At 37.4% G+C, this 17,223-nt stretch overlaps 1 protein-coding gene across 1 annotated transcript in view; it reads right to left on the bottom strand.

The window, feature by feature from the left end:
• EGFR (epidermal growth factor receptor) overlaps positions 1-17,223 on the bottom strand; it is a 122,595-nt gene that overhangs the window by 30,808 nt on the left and 74,564 nt on the right. The window contains exons 2-9 of the mRNA XM_072153360.1: positions 8,386-8,537; positions 7,430-7,616; positions 7,168-7,293; positions 4,578-4,643; positions 3,509-3,627; positions 3,274-3,415; positions 1,421-1,537; positions 480-612 (exon numbers count right to left, since the gene is read on the bottom strand). Of these exons, the coding sequence (XP_072009461.1) occupies positions 480-612; positions 1,421-1,537; positions 3,274-3,415; positions 3,509-3,627; positions 4,578-4,643; positions 7,168-7,293; positions 7,430-7,616; positions 8,386-8,537 (1,042 nt within the window). The remainder of the gene's footprint in view (positions 1-479; positions 613-1,420; positions 1,538-3,273; positions 3,416-3,508; positions 3,628-4,577; positions 4,644-7,167; positions 7,294-7,429; positions 7,617-8,385; positions 8,538-17,223) is intronic.

Consider the following 17,223-nt stretch of genomic DNA (forward strand, 5'->3'; position numbering starts at 1 on the left):
GAGAGGGAGAGAATGATGAGGGTAGTAGTAGCAATGTCTGCAGGTGTTTAGGCTTCTCTCCACTGTGTGTAAAATGCTGAGCTCTGGGTTGAGGGGATACAATGAGCTGCAGGGTGAGAGTGGTGCTGCTACCTGTGGGATGGCTGGACCTTGTGGTGCACTGAAGCCTTACTCACAAGGTGGACACAAGAGCTTCCACAGGAGCTGACTGCTCTCTGGCACATTACTGTAATCTCCCTTTCTCTTCTGGCGGCCACTACAGGCTACAGCCTGCTTCAGATAGGGTTTATGGGTGTGGCCCTTAGCATGTCCCGCCTACCTTCCAGCAGGAAAAACTAGAAAGTACTGCTGGTATATATCTATAAACTTGTTTAGTGTATACTGCAAGAGCTTTCCTGATGCACAAGCTAAACGTGTCCAAAAAACATGATGTGAATGTAACCTTAAAGTACATTTACACCTACAAGAAGGGGACTTACCCAAATGCCGCGAAAGCCAGGAGGTTTATACTTCCAGTAACTTTTGTACAGTTTTCAAAATAACCAATGTTCGTGGCATTTATGGATAAAACCTGTTCTAAAATCCCAAATCCAATTCCATCACAAGTTTTTTCTGAAAGAAAACAGACAATTATACAGTATTATTATACAGTAGCATTTAGGGGAATATGTTAAATGTTAATGTTAAATCCTCAATGATGCAAGATTTAAGTAGCTCAATTTCAGGTAGCTTCATACTTCCTTAAAGTAACCCTCTAACTAAATATACATTTATTCATCTACCCAATTATGTCTATTACAATGGATAAAAAGTTATAGGGAAGCTGTCATTAGGTCAATTTCTGCTGACAGTTTTCCTTTGAGAGATTTCTGCTCTTGTGATGAACTGTTCCACAGCCCCTTCCCTCTGCTCCAAGTGACTGCTGTCAGTATCCAACCACAATCCTGATATACAGCTCCTACTCTTGTCAGTGCTCCGGACTGGTCTCTCAGCCTTAGGAACTTTCTGCTACTTGTGATGAACAGTTCCTTAGCTCCTTCCTTCTTCTCTGAGTGATTGCTGTAAGTATCTAACCATAATCCTGATATATATGAGAGGGGCAATGGAGAAGCACAATGCAGAGACTGGATGTAATTTGTGTCTTCATAATTAAAAACAATTAGTTGTGCTACAAAAGTGGAGCCCACGTCTTAGAGGTTAAGTTATGTTTTTCTCATCAAAAACTTCTGAATCCAAATACTTTCTATGCATCACATGAGACCTTTACGGGAGACAATCCCTGAAACCAAAGCAAGGGTGAGCTGATCTGCAACATCTTGTATAAATGTTCCACTGACTTGAGAAAGATGGAATGCAAATATTTATCAATTTTCATTTTCTAATAGTAAGACCAAAATAGGAACACAGTTAGGAAATTTACCTTTGGTACAGGGTCCATCACACTTTTTACAGAAGCGGACACCTTGTTCCTCCACCTCATATGAATCTGGAGTACAAGTCCGAACACAGGATCCATGGTCTGTCACTATGTAATTATCTAAAACATAAAAAGTACATTATTATTAGTACATTAGTATTAAAAGAAGATCTTCTGCACACATGGGGTGGTGGTGGTGGGGGGGTTAATATGCTCAGGCCTCATAATAAATTTGACACATCAGTTTATTGTTTTTTTTTCCATAGTAGCAGCATATCTCAAAGCTCTGAGGTAAAGAATATCTTCAGAATAAAATATGCATTTTGTGGTGTAAAATTTGAGAATTGTGCCTCTCTATAGGAGGCCCTGCTTCCTCCTGCAAAAATATCAGACTTTTTTTTTTTTTTACAGTGGCTTCTTTAATATGCAGTATGCTCTAGGAGTGGTGTTTTCCCCACAGGCTTTAATATAGACAAATGTCAATAAAGTACGCTAAAAATGTAATAATATAAATATATGGAATGAAAGCCACAAAAAAATTTGAAAAATGCAGTGAAATATGCTCACTTTCAAGAAATACAATTTCTTGTCATGTTGTATCAGGGCTGGCTGGACTGAACTGCATGATATAATAACTGGACACCATAGATAATTCATCAGATACGTGTATAGAGCTGCCAGAACGTTATTGTCACCCTCTCGTTAGCTATATGTTATTTTCAACTTCAGGAATTTTAAAGTTTAAAAGTACTATGTTGCAGTACTGTGCAGAACACTTTGTAAGAACAGCAGGGGGTGTTGCTGATACAATATTTGGGATTAGTCGGGGTTTAAAGAACCTGCTCCAATTAGTTATAATGGCATATCCCAAAAAGAACATCTACCACCGGGCTGAAGGATTGTAAACCAAGCACACTGACATACTGATGTGTTCTACTCTTCTTTCAACTTCTTATTCTCTGGTTTTCACAAAAAAAGGATTTTAAAATTGTATAAATGAGTCTGATGGGCTCCAGGCTCGGGCCCTCACACTAATTTGCATAATTTAAAAGCCTTTTATTCTTAAAAACAAGGTCATAAGAAGCTTAAACAAAAGTGGGCACACTTCAGTATGTCAGTGGGCTTGGTTAACTATCCTTCATCCTGGTGGTTGATGTTCTTCAAGAGACAGTGTCAGTAATAGATACCATTTTTGGGATGGAATAATCCCGCTTTCTATTACAATTTTTATGTGTTGTAAAATGGGAATAATCGGTTTTACATTTACAGTTCTAGGGAAAGGGTGGATGACTTGAACTTTTAAGTTTTTTTAATTAACTTTTTTTTTTAAATATTTTGCTATTTTTTAGATCCCCTGGGGCACTTTAACCCAAGGTTATTTGTTTGGTCCTACCATATACTGCTATACTACAGTATACAGTATTTTACACAAGTTGCCAGTGGCACATTGTAACAGATCTTCAGAAGCCCTGGGGCCCCCGATGATGTCACAGGGAGAGATGATCACAGTGATGATAGTGTCGCCCACACGCCGTTACATGCCAGCGGCAGCTTTGTAAGCGGCATTTAGAGGGTTAACATCCACAATAGGTGCCAACACCGATCAATACTGTTAGTGGTGGGTGTTTGCTGCATATTGCGAATGAGCCCTCTTCATACACCCCTTACAGCACCATGACGTTCATATACGTCCTGGCGGGGTAAGGGGTTAAATTAAGGACTGACTCATTGACACAGACACACAGAAAACTGCTAATGAATACTGATAGCACTTTCATAGTACTTATAATAATACTTTTTAATGATAAAAAACTAATGTATTAGTTATTATTGAGGATTTTCCTTGTTTCACTTACGTGGACACTTCTTCACACATGAAGCACCAAAACTGTATTTCCCCAAAGGGTTACGCTCCACTACATATGTAGTGGGGTTGTATAAATGCAGTGGAGGACAATTTTCTGTGCATGTATCCCCATCACGAAACTTTCGGCAAGCCTGAAGAAAGAATTGTAAATGGAATTTTCAATACCTGAGTAAAACTTGAATACAATATATGGTATCTAAAGGTACTATAGCTATTAGACTTACCAGGCAGTCTGTTTCTCTAGGACCTGTACAACCAGATGCACACTGGGTATGACAGCAATCACTGGGCATCGGTCCCCTGCACCGTTCAGTACACTGTTGGGCACAGGTGAGTTTTGTGCCTGTAAATTAAATTTAATTGCCATTATTTTTTCATAGAAAGGGTTTAACTATACAGACCTATAAAGACATCATTAATCAAAGTTCCCATATCAACCAATTACAGCAAAGTTTTAATTTCAAACAGATCTATAGACTAAGACTGGTTTCTATAGGTAACAAAAACAGAGACATTTTTCTTTAATTTTGATAAATATCTAGCTCTATTCTACCATACTCAAGTATAAGCCGAGTAGGAAGGGTGAGTACAGTGTTAATTTTTTAAAATTATTTTTTGGCATACTCGGGGCAGGGGTTGGCCAGCTATATACTGGGGGGGGGATGGACTGGCTATATAGTACAGGGGGCTGGCAGGCTATATACTACAGGGGCTGGCTGTCCATATCCTGGGGGAGGCAGGGGCTGGCAGTCTATATACTGGGGGGCTGGCTATATACTGCAGGGGCTGGTAGGCTATAAACTAGGGGGCAGGGGCTGGCAAGCAATATACGGGGGCTGGCTATATACTGCAGGGGCTGGCAGGCTATATACTGGTGGGGGGCAGGGGCTGGCAGGCTTTATACAGGGGCAGGGGGCTGGCTATATACTGCAGGGCAGAGGCTGGGTGTATACTGGGGGATATGGGCTGGTCAGTTATATGCTGAATGGAGGCTGTGACCAATGTATTTCTCACTCTAGGCTTATACTCGAGTCAATAGGTTTTTTTTTCTGAACATGATTGTTCAGCTCATATAGGAAGAGATCATTGACAAAATATACCCACAAATTTTACCTAATTAATGGACTACATTACACAAATTTGCAAACTTGAACATATAAGAGGTTCCCAATGAAAGTGGAGCCTCAGCATCCGATGGGCTCTTATTATGGGTTATATATGACATAAGTAAATACCAAATAGGGGTTAGGCCACAGTGGGAATTTAGGAATTTGGAGAGTTTGCTATACTTACTGATTTGGCAGTTTTCTGTGCCAATGCCCCAACATGTTCCATTACAAGCTTTGTCACATTCAGGACCTGTAAATTTAAAAAGTTAAGTTCAAGATACATACTTTTTATGGACAACAGAAAAATGGAATCCCTCCATCTCCCATTATGTATCATTGAGGAATACACATAGGAAAATCCGGTGATTTAATTTTTGTTTATGGGGACTAATAATGGGAATAACAGCAAAGCAAACAATGAACATAAAATGCAACCCATTAAATATTGTAATTGTTTTTTATCACTGTGTTACTACGCAGAATTCCGCTAGTTTCAAATAATAGGAAAATATAACTCCCTGTAATAAACATTATTTTCCATTTGACAAGTAAAACCATTGGCATTTCTTCGGTATAGGGTTCCACACCACAGTATAAAATACATCCGCATGTCCTGATTTGTGAACCATAATTGGTTTACTTGAATTCAGGCGTCAATTCTTTGCTCTCACAAAATGCTGTGCAATTTCTCTTTGAGAAACTCATTCTGTGTCTGGGTCTTTTGCAGTTAGTATTGTCAGGCTGAGAAGACACTTTAATTCTTTGCTCGGGGATCTTCTCACAAAATATTGTGCAATTTCTCTTTGAGAAAGTCAAAGTGTTTGTGTTGCTTCTGTGTCTGGGTCTTTTGCAGTTCTTACTGTCAGGTTGCGAAGACACTGAATTGCATATGGTACTTTTCAGTTAGAAGTCTCAATTGTACTCTATTGGCTGGACTGCTGTCTGGCTCTGCAATTGTTTCTCTGAACCAGCAAGGGTTAACGTTCTCACACTTTCAAACCTCACCTGTCATACTCTGATAAAAACCCTGTGGGGCAAATATATTATTGTGTCTACGCCAGTTTTTTTCCCTCCAAATTGTCTTTGGAGCTTGCACATGTATTTATTTTATCTGTGCGCCACAATTGTGTTGTGGCTGCATTTTGCCTGGCACTTTTTAATAGTGTGCACATGTAAGGGCGTGGTAGTGTGTGTTCTTAATTTGCAACATATTTATAACTAATATACAACACAATTCGGTGGCAACAGCAGGAAGCCAAGTCCAAGTATTTGCAAGTGCAAAGAGAACTAAACACAGCTAACAAGTTTTAATATATTTGGACTTGTGTATTCTATCCTCCATTGCTGGTTTAAAGTTTGTCTTGCTAGCTTTCTTCTGTACTCATTCTGTACTATTCATTTGTACTTCTGTTTTTTTGATACTTGGCTTAAGCTCTTTAATATTCTTCTGTGTATACAACTTTGATTTATTAAATTTATGATGTTGTTCATGATGATATTTTACTATTATTAGAGTATGAAGGCATCCAATGCATATGTTTTGTTATTTTTATGTTAAACATATTGTAAACATATTCTGATCACTTTTCAACAATCATTTCATTTTTATCATTACAGGCAATATTATAATAACATTGTCAAGTCTTGCGCTAGCACTGTTAAACTTAGAGGCAGACAGAGGCTAAAACCCTGAGATTTGCCCTTCATCTGTCTCCAGCAGATTATTGACCAGATATATTCTTTTCCAGACCTGACTGCAATGTAAGTTAATTTCCAGTTTCCTGGTTTCTGGCTGTGAGGTTGTACGTTGCTGGTTTGATCTCTATTTGGGACCATTTCTGACTATAGCTGACTGTATCTGATGGACTACTGATTGAAATGTTTATATTTGTTGTGACTTTTGGCACTGGGATGCTCTCTTGGATAGAGGTTTTGATCTTGACATAAAGTCCTGGCAGTGATCTTGGCTTGCTGACTCTAGTAGTACTCCTTAAACCTTTCCCTCTACTATACTTAGGAAAAGGAACATCACTCAGTTGTGGGCCATCACTTAGGGTGGTTGATGTAGGCATTTCCTAACAAGCACATAAGTATGGAAGTAGAGAAGTAGAATTCCACTTACCATCTGGGTTGTTCTTAAAATGCACACAGGAGTGAGAGATGACAGGACATTATGATTTCACTGGTCCCATCATAATGTTCTGTCATCCCTTCCTCCCGTGAGAATTTTAAGAGATACCATGTTGTAAGGATTAATAAAGAATAAGAATAAGCCCCATGGTAAGTGCCATTTTACTTTTTTCCCTCCATACTTATGTGCTTTACTAGCTTATTTGAGCACCACATTATGGGACTATACGCATCATACTGAATTAATCATATAGCGAAGTTGTCCACAATGACAAAGAAGATATATCGGGGTAGTAGCCCCTCTAGATTTGTGTCTTTCCTAACAAGCAGTTAGGCTAGACAAAAGTTGCTGACATCGGTGTAAGTCATAAAGCTTGCCTACAAAACTCTTTCATTAATATTAACAAACATCTACAACCGCTTATGGTCAATATGGCTGCTGTAAATCATACTTCTAAATGCTCAGGAAAGACATCTGCCTTTATAATTATGTACATAAAAATAAAATAGAATAAATATTGTCTACTATTAGAAAGTGCACCCCAATTAGAAATGTGTTGTATATTTCACTACCGGTATAAGTTAGTAAAGAAATACAGGCAATACAGGCGAATCAAGAGATTGTATCAGAAATGGATACATACAGTTGGTGCGGGTACTTTTTTCCACAGTAACAGGAAACTCTGAGGGAACAATGTCAGCCCAGTTGATGGAGTCCAGGTTGCAAAGCATTGGATTATTTCGGATAGCAACTCCGCCACGAAGAATTTCTGTTAAAAAAGCAGAATATTTCACACAACACTTCAAGGGTTGGTTGAACACATACTGGATGGATGGTTGGATAAAAAGATAGTTAAATAGATACCACTGCAAAATATGCAGTAGTCCTGTACAATTAAACTATACCTTGTAGATTTTTCAGCGGCAGCTCCTCCAAACCAATGTTAGTATTCTTATCCTGGTAATTTGAAATCACGGAAAGTGCTGCATTCTTATGCAAATTGTTTCCTCGAATAATTCTAAGGTTTCCAAGTGGAATGTTCTTTACAGCATTCACAGCAATAAGTACATATCCTCCCACTTCTTGTATTTCCTGCATAAATATAAAATAGAAATTTAGGATATTGGTGCACAATTGATTATGCTATATACAATTTTAAAAAAACCCTCAAATTAAAGGGGAATCTTTTAATTCGTTGTTGATTGTCGTTAATAATCGTTGGCTGGCTAAAATAGACCCTGCCAATGTCCTGTAGGACCTGCTGTAAAATTTGTGGTGCCAGGTGGCACAATCACGGCATGCTGATACACACCACAATATGCAATATGTCTCACTGCACTGTAAATGTGCCCCATAGAAGTATATGGGGACGTGCGTAGTAACATTTTGTGCAGATAGTGCATTGCACACATATATGTTTGTGGAAAAGGGGCCTACAGGAGAGAAATTGGAACATTGGCTTTTTTTCAATTACAATTAAACCTAATCTAAGTTTAAGAGTTTTTATAATTTTAAAGGAATCCACAATCCTCCACTTCCTGTCATGACTCCCCTGTGATCTCTGAGGCTTAGTCAGAGGCCTCAGCGTTCATGTGTATATCCGCATTAATGTGCTATTCTTAAACAAATGACCACTATGGCAAATAAATTGCCCACAGAGGCCACAAGAGCATTAGTGCCTCCAGTTAACCTTTTGCCAGAAGCAGACAGAACAGGAGCTGGTTGAGTCAAGCATCAGTGATATTCGGGTAGGACTCCTTTTTTTCCTTTTACAATGCTTACAGCGTACAGTGAATTTTTCATTTAGTCTTGAAAAGCCATTGAATAACAGCTATTTAGAATGAATCAAATAGTCCCATACCTTTAAGAATGATAGGTCATGATTCCTTTTCAAGTGGGTGATTTCCAGATTTCCAAACACAACCTGACATCCATCGTACATTCGCTTCATAAAATTGTAGTGATCCTCAGCGGTAGCTATTTGTGTCAATTTGTTATCATTTCCCAAACAAACTGTAAGAGAATGGAGAAAATTATGCAATTAAGAATCATAGCAATGTAAGAAAGAAAGGTTCAGACAACAGATGCAGACTACTGTTATGGATGGAGATTTGAACTACATATCCATATTGCTGTATTATGGAGAGCAACAGACAATACATTATGACCAAACTGATAAAGTAGGGAGAGATTGAGACTATATAATTAGATACTGTTATAGAGGTAGGTTGGCACAATATAGTCATAGATTGCTATCATAGGGGCTGTCCAGACTACCCAATTAAACTATTTTAATAGCGGCAGTCCAGACTACAGTGACTTCTTTTATAGAGGGTCCTGCACACTACAAATTCAGTTATTGGTAATCTTAATTTAGAGTTTGTACTTTAAAGACCTACTTTATATTACTGTACATGAAAAAGATTTAGGTTTTCTTTATAAATAAGCACATTTCAGCATTTTCAACTAAAAGCTGTCAAAAGAACAGTTAAATAGGGAACACTCAGCATATAGAAGTGAATTATTTAGACACCCATTCCTTTTCTATGCTAATAATCATTCTTATTTGACAGCGAACGAACTTTGATCCCTTCAGTGTTAAACAGAATGCAATGGTAATTGGATGACAGGCACAACAAAGGTCAGTACATTATTAATGTAGGAGAGCTCCTACTGTACAGTTGTCCTCTGCAAAAGGCTGTGTAACCCAAGACTGTTGTGCAACGTACTAAGCACTTGTTGATAATGGTCTATGTAAATAGTTGTAAAGATAATATAAATGATATATTTCCACAAATTACCGATATGGTGTATTTGCTTTTTGAAGGTTAAATGGGAATATCCATCTATATTTTATTATTTTGTTACTATAACTATATTCCCTACTTTGTGTACATTTCCAACCCAGACAATATTTTAATAATTTAATTTCAGTATTTATGGGGGGAAAAAGAGGGTCATATTTAGCTACAAACCGCATCCTGACCCTCCTCATGTACTGTAGATGGAAATTAAAGGCCATGCCATAAGTCACAGACAGTTGTAATTTCCAGTGCATTCTTTTCTGTCCTAATGTTACATGTCTGTAAACTTCAGAAGAAATGCGTGTATTGCACAGCTGCTTGCGCTACACAGGAAGTTTATAGATAAGTCTATGTATACAGAGACTCAATTATTGAACTGGCATCACTAAAGGAGCAGCATCACAGCTGGAAATGACCTTTCACTGTCTAAAGGGAGAATATATATCTACACGTCTATGTCTCTCTTAATTTATAAATAATTCTACAAGTTTTTATGTTATTCTGCACAAATCTGGCAATAATAAATTTGTAGCATTCTGTTATATTCTTTGTTGTATGCAAAGTCTGAGGCTACATCCACCATAGAGATCCTAAGAATCCTTGACCAGTAAATCCTCTAGTAGGAATAGAAAACTTCTCCACAGATAAAACACCAGACAGATCTGGAAGTTGTGCTACGTTATTTCCGTTTTTTTTCAACCGATATCCCTCATAAAGGTAATCTCTGCTGAAAATAATATATGCAAATATCACAGTCCAGTTTTTAAGGTTTACAATTCTTTTATAGTTTTACTTACAAACAATTGGATAAAATTGGCCTTTCTCATAAAAACATCAAATCTACGTCAGAGAGTTCCTTGCCCAACCCAGTTTTTCACCTTCAATACCGGCTTCTACTGACATGTGTATTCATAGACAATTTACTGGTCACGGATTCTTAGGATCTCTGTGGTCGATGCAGCCTCAGACTTTGTACGCAGAAAAAAACTTTCCAGGGAAATAATGGGACTGCCTTATATACTATGCTGCCCATAGTGTTGTGCTTAAAACACTGAACTCTGTTTACTCCGTTCCGTTCTAATTTTTTTTGAGAAGCAGCTTTCCTATGGAAGTCTCCTGCTAAATACACAGGGCTATTTGGCCTTATACAAGGGAGGTGTACCAGCTGTATGTACAATGATCTGCCCATTTCAAATGGCAATAATGACATTATACTTGTCATAGAAGCCATGAGCAAAAATTTTGCAAATTTCCAACGTCACTGGGGTCATCTTATTGGAATATTCAAGTTGACACAGGAATATAAAGCAATTGTAAAAGTCAGTATGCAATAAGGGATTGTTATGTGTGCACTTCCCCTCAGTATACGTTGACTGTGGGTGAACCTTAGTCTTGATAGACAAGTGTTAATGATTGTTGTCTGATTCATTTCCTTTTACTTCTGCACTCCTCCACCTTTATATTTCCTGTTGCTTCACTACCTAGTCATACCTGGTCTACATCATAGTGCTGAAAGGCTAACATTACAATGCACATTTCTAGTCACTGCCTGCGCTAACTTTCCACATGCAAACATAATAAAGCCATTATCAGGCTTAGCAGATGCGCCTATCAGCGCGACACTACCATAACCAATGACATGTAATCTTTACTTCTGCCACCAAAGTTCAGTTCAGTATTCTCTCTCATTGCTCTGTTGGTAAATATTAACCTTTTGTAAATGTTCCAAGAAGAGCAAATATTTATTGGAAAACACAGATAGGAGATAGAACAAATGGGAATCTTGGCACTTGAAGTAAAATAGATGAACTATTTAGTGTAAAGACAATCATTCCTAACTGCCTCCAAATATAGTAGTCAGTGTGGATATATGAAACACTAGCCAGTGATGTGTATAAAGATAGATAGTCGTTTCGGCTCAGCCATTGGTGCTCCCAAACTGTAGAGCATGAGGTTGCCCAAAGTCTCTTCAGCCGCATATAACATGGCATGGACTGGTCATAAATATGAAGATCCATCCTCACCGAATGTGGCGCAACTGTCTATCATTGCAACTCATTCCAGAATACTATCACAGCAGCAGCAAATCAAAATTGTATAAAGAGAAAATGCCCTCTTTTTAAAGTATGCAGGACTCTATGGGGGTCATTTATCTTATCTTTGTTTGTTTTGGCTAGTTTTTGCTACTTTGGTAATTTATCAATCTCAATTTTTCCTTGTGTTAAATGTCACACAAATGTCTCAAGTCACTTCTTTCCATTTTCTAAGTTTTCCTTAAGTATCTGGAATTTTTTTGCGCCAAAAAATGTAGCAAATTTTAGACTATTTGAAAAGATAACCGTCATTTATGACATTTAGAACATCTGGAAAAGATGATAAATGTGTCTTACTGACGATAAACTAATGTCCGGTGGACTGCAGTGCACTTTTAAAAAAACAAAACAAATTTGCAATGCACCAAAAAAGTCTTAAAAAGACAGAAAAGAAATAAAAATAAAAATAAACATAAATGATTCCCCACTGTCTCTTTAACAGGAAGCCTTTTTGACCTTTATTTTTAAGGGAATTTCACAGCTCACCCTGTTTTTAAGTTTTAGTTACTAAGCTAAATTTTTGGGGGGTTAGGAAAAAGGGCCAAATGTGCTGAGTTAGATGTGGTCTACTCTGCCATAAAATTATGACTGCTGTGCAACACAGCTGTTGGTATCCTGTCAACTGCAAGCCAAAAACCACAACTTTCTAAAGAAGGACATGAAATGAAATGTAAAAAATAATAAAGAACTGGAAGGAAATTTGAAAAAGAAGTACATAAACATAAAAGATAACAAATAATTAACCGAATGATGACTACTCATAAGTCTAACAGTCCAATCATTATAGTAAAACTATTGACTCTTATAGTATACAGGCAGTCCCCGGGTTACATACAAGAAGTCGGAACTGTATATTATATCATTTTAATCCCAGCCAGAACTTTTTTGGTCTCTGTGACAATTGGATTTTAAAAATGTTGGGTTATCATAAGAATCAATATTAACACTAAAGCTTCATTACAGACACCTGTGATAACTGTTATAGCTGATTATTGTAGCTTAGGACTAAAGTACAATAAATTGCCAATATCCAGAGGTCCGTTTGTAACTAGGGGTCGTATGTAAGTCGAGTGTTCTTAAGTAGGGACCGCCTGTATACTCTTACCCATTATGAAACTTGGACCATTATGACTTTTATTGGCATTCTAGTGGTGATATAGGAATATTTTAAAGTACAGGCAGTCCCCGGGTTACATACAAGATAGGTTCCAGAGGTTTGTTCTTAAGTTGAATTTGTATGTAAGTCAAAACTGTATATTTTATAATTGTAGTTCCAGACAATTTTTTTTTGTCCCAGTGACAATTGGAGTTTCAAAATTTTTTTCTGTAGTTGGACCAAGGATTATGAATAAAGCTTCATTACAGACACTTTACAGCTGATCATTACAGTCTGGGACTATAATAAAGAAACCAGGGAGCTTCACCATAGGTCACAGTGGGCAGAGGGGTCTGTCTTTAACTAGGGGTCATCTGTAAGTCAGGTGTCCTTAAGTAGGGACCGCATGTATCTGTCAATACATGGTCACCCATAGTCTTAAATGCCTTTGTGATAAAACAAACACTTTGGTACAATTGTGTTAGATTTAAAGTATATCTCCAAAATGTAACATTATTTTGTGTTTAGGTAAAGATTTTTTTGTTAAGATTTAGAAAAGCGTGACTGTTTAATTCCAGAGACAGAACCAAACATTTAGAAAGATTGTCTATTTCTGGTCACAATATAGTGAATTGGGATGAGCAATACTACACAAAACTTTTATACAGGTGCTGTTGGGGCACTGTTTTTTGTATAATCCTGGGTGCCCCAGTGATAAATAAAAACCTTCATTAAGGACGGTTATTCTGTGAGAGTTGTATAAGTCTATTTACAGAGATTTGAGGCAGCTACAATTTCATCATTTTAAGGGTTTTTCTGGGAACTGAATACTGTAGACCTAATTGCAGAACTGGGCATAAGGTCTGGCACAGTTTTCCTGCAAGGAACACAAGACTGTACCACTGTATTGTGGTCACGCCTGGTTACTGCGGTTTAGTCACAGTCAAAGTAGAAAGAAGCAAACTAAAGTTTCAGCTAACATAAAGCCTCTATGGAGAAGGGAGGGGGAGGAGTTAGTCACAGCAGCTAGGTCTACTAGGTGTTCACCCTCCAGCACAGAGAGGGACCACTGATTTATACAACATCTATAAATCACACACCCGTTATGATCTGGTCAGGTACATTATAATTCTATGACTACGCAGTTGATTATAAAATAAAATGTATTATCAAATCATTACTGTATAGAGGAAATTATTTATCTAGAATCCCTTATACATTGCTTTACACGCATGACATATACTGTGCAGGTTTTTAATGGAAACTGGAGATTTTAATGACATTGATGTTTATATCAATGCAGGAACAAGGTCACAATGAAGTAATATAATGGATTCCTAATACAACAGCATTACATGTGATGAATATCTATTAACAAACCAGGTTTAGGTAAGAGAATTAGTCTTTCTATTGACCACAACTGCAAATGATCACTATATTTCTCATCAGAACTACTATGTCATGAATAGGATGATAGTATTTAGAGCTGATAGTATCTGATGCAAGATATTTCATGTTACAGAGAACTTAGTGGTTATTTTGTGGTTGACAGTCTCGCAGACTTGTCTTCCCACTGCTCTATACGATTGGTTTAAACTGAAATAGTTTTTTTTTACCACACACAATTTCTTTGACTGACATAAAAATTGCCATGTAGCACAAGCTTTAATAAACCCTTACTGTGTTTTTCAAAGTACACTCATTTTTTGGAATAAGCCTTTGATTTCTGGTCTTGAATTCAATAGAACAAATCAGAGAGTTTAGATGTAGATTTACTTTTTATAGAATTTTTTTAAAAAGTGCGATTTTTGACTTTGTGCGCTATTTTCCGTTACGGGGTTAAATGCAGTGAAAAACCATTATTATATTTTGATAGATCGGGCATTTTCGGACGCGGCTATACCTAATGTGTTTATGATATTTACTGTTTATTTATATTTAGAGAAAGGGGGGTGATTTTAATTTTTATGTTTTTTTATTATATATTTTTTTTAACTTTTTTTTAATTTTTACTATTTTTCAGAATCCCTAGGGTACTTTAACCCTAGGTTGTTTGATAGATCCTACCATATACTGCCATACTACAGTATGGCAGTATATGGGGATTTTCCTCCTCATTCATTACAATGTCCTGATAGTACATCGTAATGAAGGGGTTAAAACAAGACAGCCTCGGGTCTTTGGCAGACCTGAGGCTGTCGTGGCGACGGATCGCCACTCCACGATGATGTCCTAACATTTGCAAACTGTACCCCATAAATGTATATGATCACATGAAATCACAGTATTTCCTCATGGAGGTATGGAGAGAAGTAGAAGTCCACGGAGGCATGCTGTGATTTCATGTTATCAGATACATACATGATGGACCGTTTTCAAGTGTTAAGTGGTAAAAGGACCTTAGATGACATCACCCAACATCACATGACATTAAGTGCTGAATTCTGAGAAGAGACATAGGAGATGGGGAGGAGCTGCTGGATTCAGCTAAGAAGGTCATGCCCCCTTTGACTAGAACTGGCTATATTCAACGTTTGATAACAAAGTTGTTTTTTTGGGGATGTGAGAGAAACAATTTTTAAATTAAAGAAGGATGTCAATTAGTTAATAGGGCTCTATGGAAACATGTCATTAGCTGTATTTGTGAAAATGTGGTGACAGGTTCCCTTTAAATCATCTTCTATCTTTGAAGTATTTATTATTTGTTGGCCTCTAGAACAGCATGCTATTATTGGAAGAACTGTTATTTGAAAGCATACAATTTTACCAGTGGAACAATAACATGTACGCCGATTACTGAAATATTCAGGAAGCCAAAATGATATTTACAATTTGAATCAGGAAGCCTGTGCAGCATAAAGATTGACAAATAAAATTATTAAATGGACATTAACATAGAACACCAGTTAATATAATATTAAGAGGCATCTGTACAATCATCATTAACAGACATCTGTTATTATTAAGCTGAATAATGAAGAAGATCTCTGTAACCTTATGTAATCAGCCCTTCCCATGCTCTCATAGTAACAAAGCCATCTGTATCAAATCATCAGAGACAATATAGTGGTGGGTATACTACTTGAGACGGACTTTCCCTTTAGCTAAATCTAATAGTTAAGATAAAATACAGAACTACATCAACAATCCATGGAATTACATTAATGGGCATCTGCCAAAAATTACAATCATTCATTAAGGGTCTAAATAACTACCCTGTTTCCCCTAAAATAAGACATCCCCGAAAGTAAGACCTAGTACAATTTTGCTCAGGCTTAGAAATATAAGGGCTCCCCTGAAAATAAGACCTAGCGGCAGTCATTGCAAGAGAGATCCCCCATACATTAGTATTAGGAAATCTTTTAGATGCTGCAGAAGGTTGTCACACGGGGAAGAATTCCTGGAAGTAAATCACTGACTCTTGTGCTGTGATCCCAGCAGCTTCCAGGATAAGAAGGAGTCATTTATGGAAAGTGCTTTTACTAAACATAAGAGATTGGTTTCCAATGATTCCAATAGAAATGGAGTCACAAGAAATACAGCATGAAATTCAGAGTTTGGAGAGTCATAAGGAGGTTAGAGTAGTGGATTTTTTCTTCATGGAAAAATAAGACATCCCCTGAAAATAAGACCTAGAGACTCTTTAGGAGCAAAAATTAATATAAGACACTGTCTTATTTTCAGGGAAACAGGGTACCTGCATCTCCAGCTCACCAAACCACAAGACTACAATCTGGAAGATGAGATTCCTTTCTATAGAGGAATTCAACTAGTTGTAAAAATACCAAAAAATCTAGAAATGCTCAGCTCTGTTCTTTTTCATCTTGATCCCGCCACTGTCCTCTGCTAGTCTTGACATGCCGGTATCTCCTTAGAATCACTTAGAATTAGCAGCACAGAGCGTCGGGACACGATATCCAGTGCTCCGAGCTTCTAATTATGCATGTCTTCGCCACCTCCCTTTCCCATGCTGGGAGAGTGAGGTGAAGGCATGTGAGGGGCATGAGTTCATGCCTCTGGAGTGATGTCACCTCGCTCTCTAATGCTCTACATTTTTTGTGCTTTTACAAATAGTTGATTTCTTTTAATATGAAACCAAAGCATGGTTCTAGGTATTACAGAGCCCATGATATGGGAAACTGAAGTTACACTCTCCATCCAGCCTCTACAAGTGACTCTTCTCAGGCAGAATGCATATGACTTTGGAGAAGATTTGATCTGGAGAAGATTTCCCTCTTTACATAAAAGAGGGAATTCTGAAAAGGATATTTCATACATTTGAGGGTGCTAGTGTCATGACCTTTATCTTATACTCTGAATACTATAATAAGGTCCTAGCATGGCGAATGTTTATGGACAGTTAGAGATCACATGACTCTCCATGTGCAGCCATTTTATGGTCAGAAAGGGCTGATGAGTTAAAAGACAGGAGGCTTTACATATCAATAATGTGGTACAGAACATTTAATAGGTGTATATTTGTAAATTACCTAATATTACAGCACTTACACACGCACATTACAAAAAACATGAGGTAAAGAGACCAACCCCTTTAACTGCCAACCAAGAATGGGATCTATAGAAAAAAAATATAATGGAAAAATATCTGCTGTGTTCCTTGGACCCACTCCCGGTTTTGGCTGGTTACTGCTATAATACACTTAGTAGAATACTTCTGTGTAAACATATCATCATGTCCATGTTTC

This window comes from Engystomops pustulosus, chromosome 5 (assembly GCF_040894005.1).
Source record: "Engystomops pustulosus chromosome 5, aEngPut4.maternal, whole genome shotgun sequence".
NCBI lineage: Eukaryota > Metazoa > Chordata > Amphibia > Anura > Leptodactylidae > Engystomops > Engystomops pustulosus.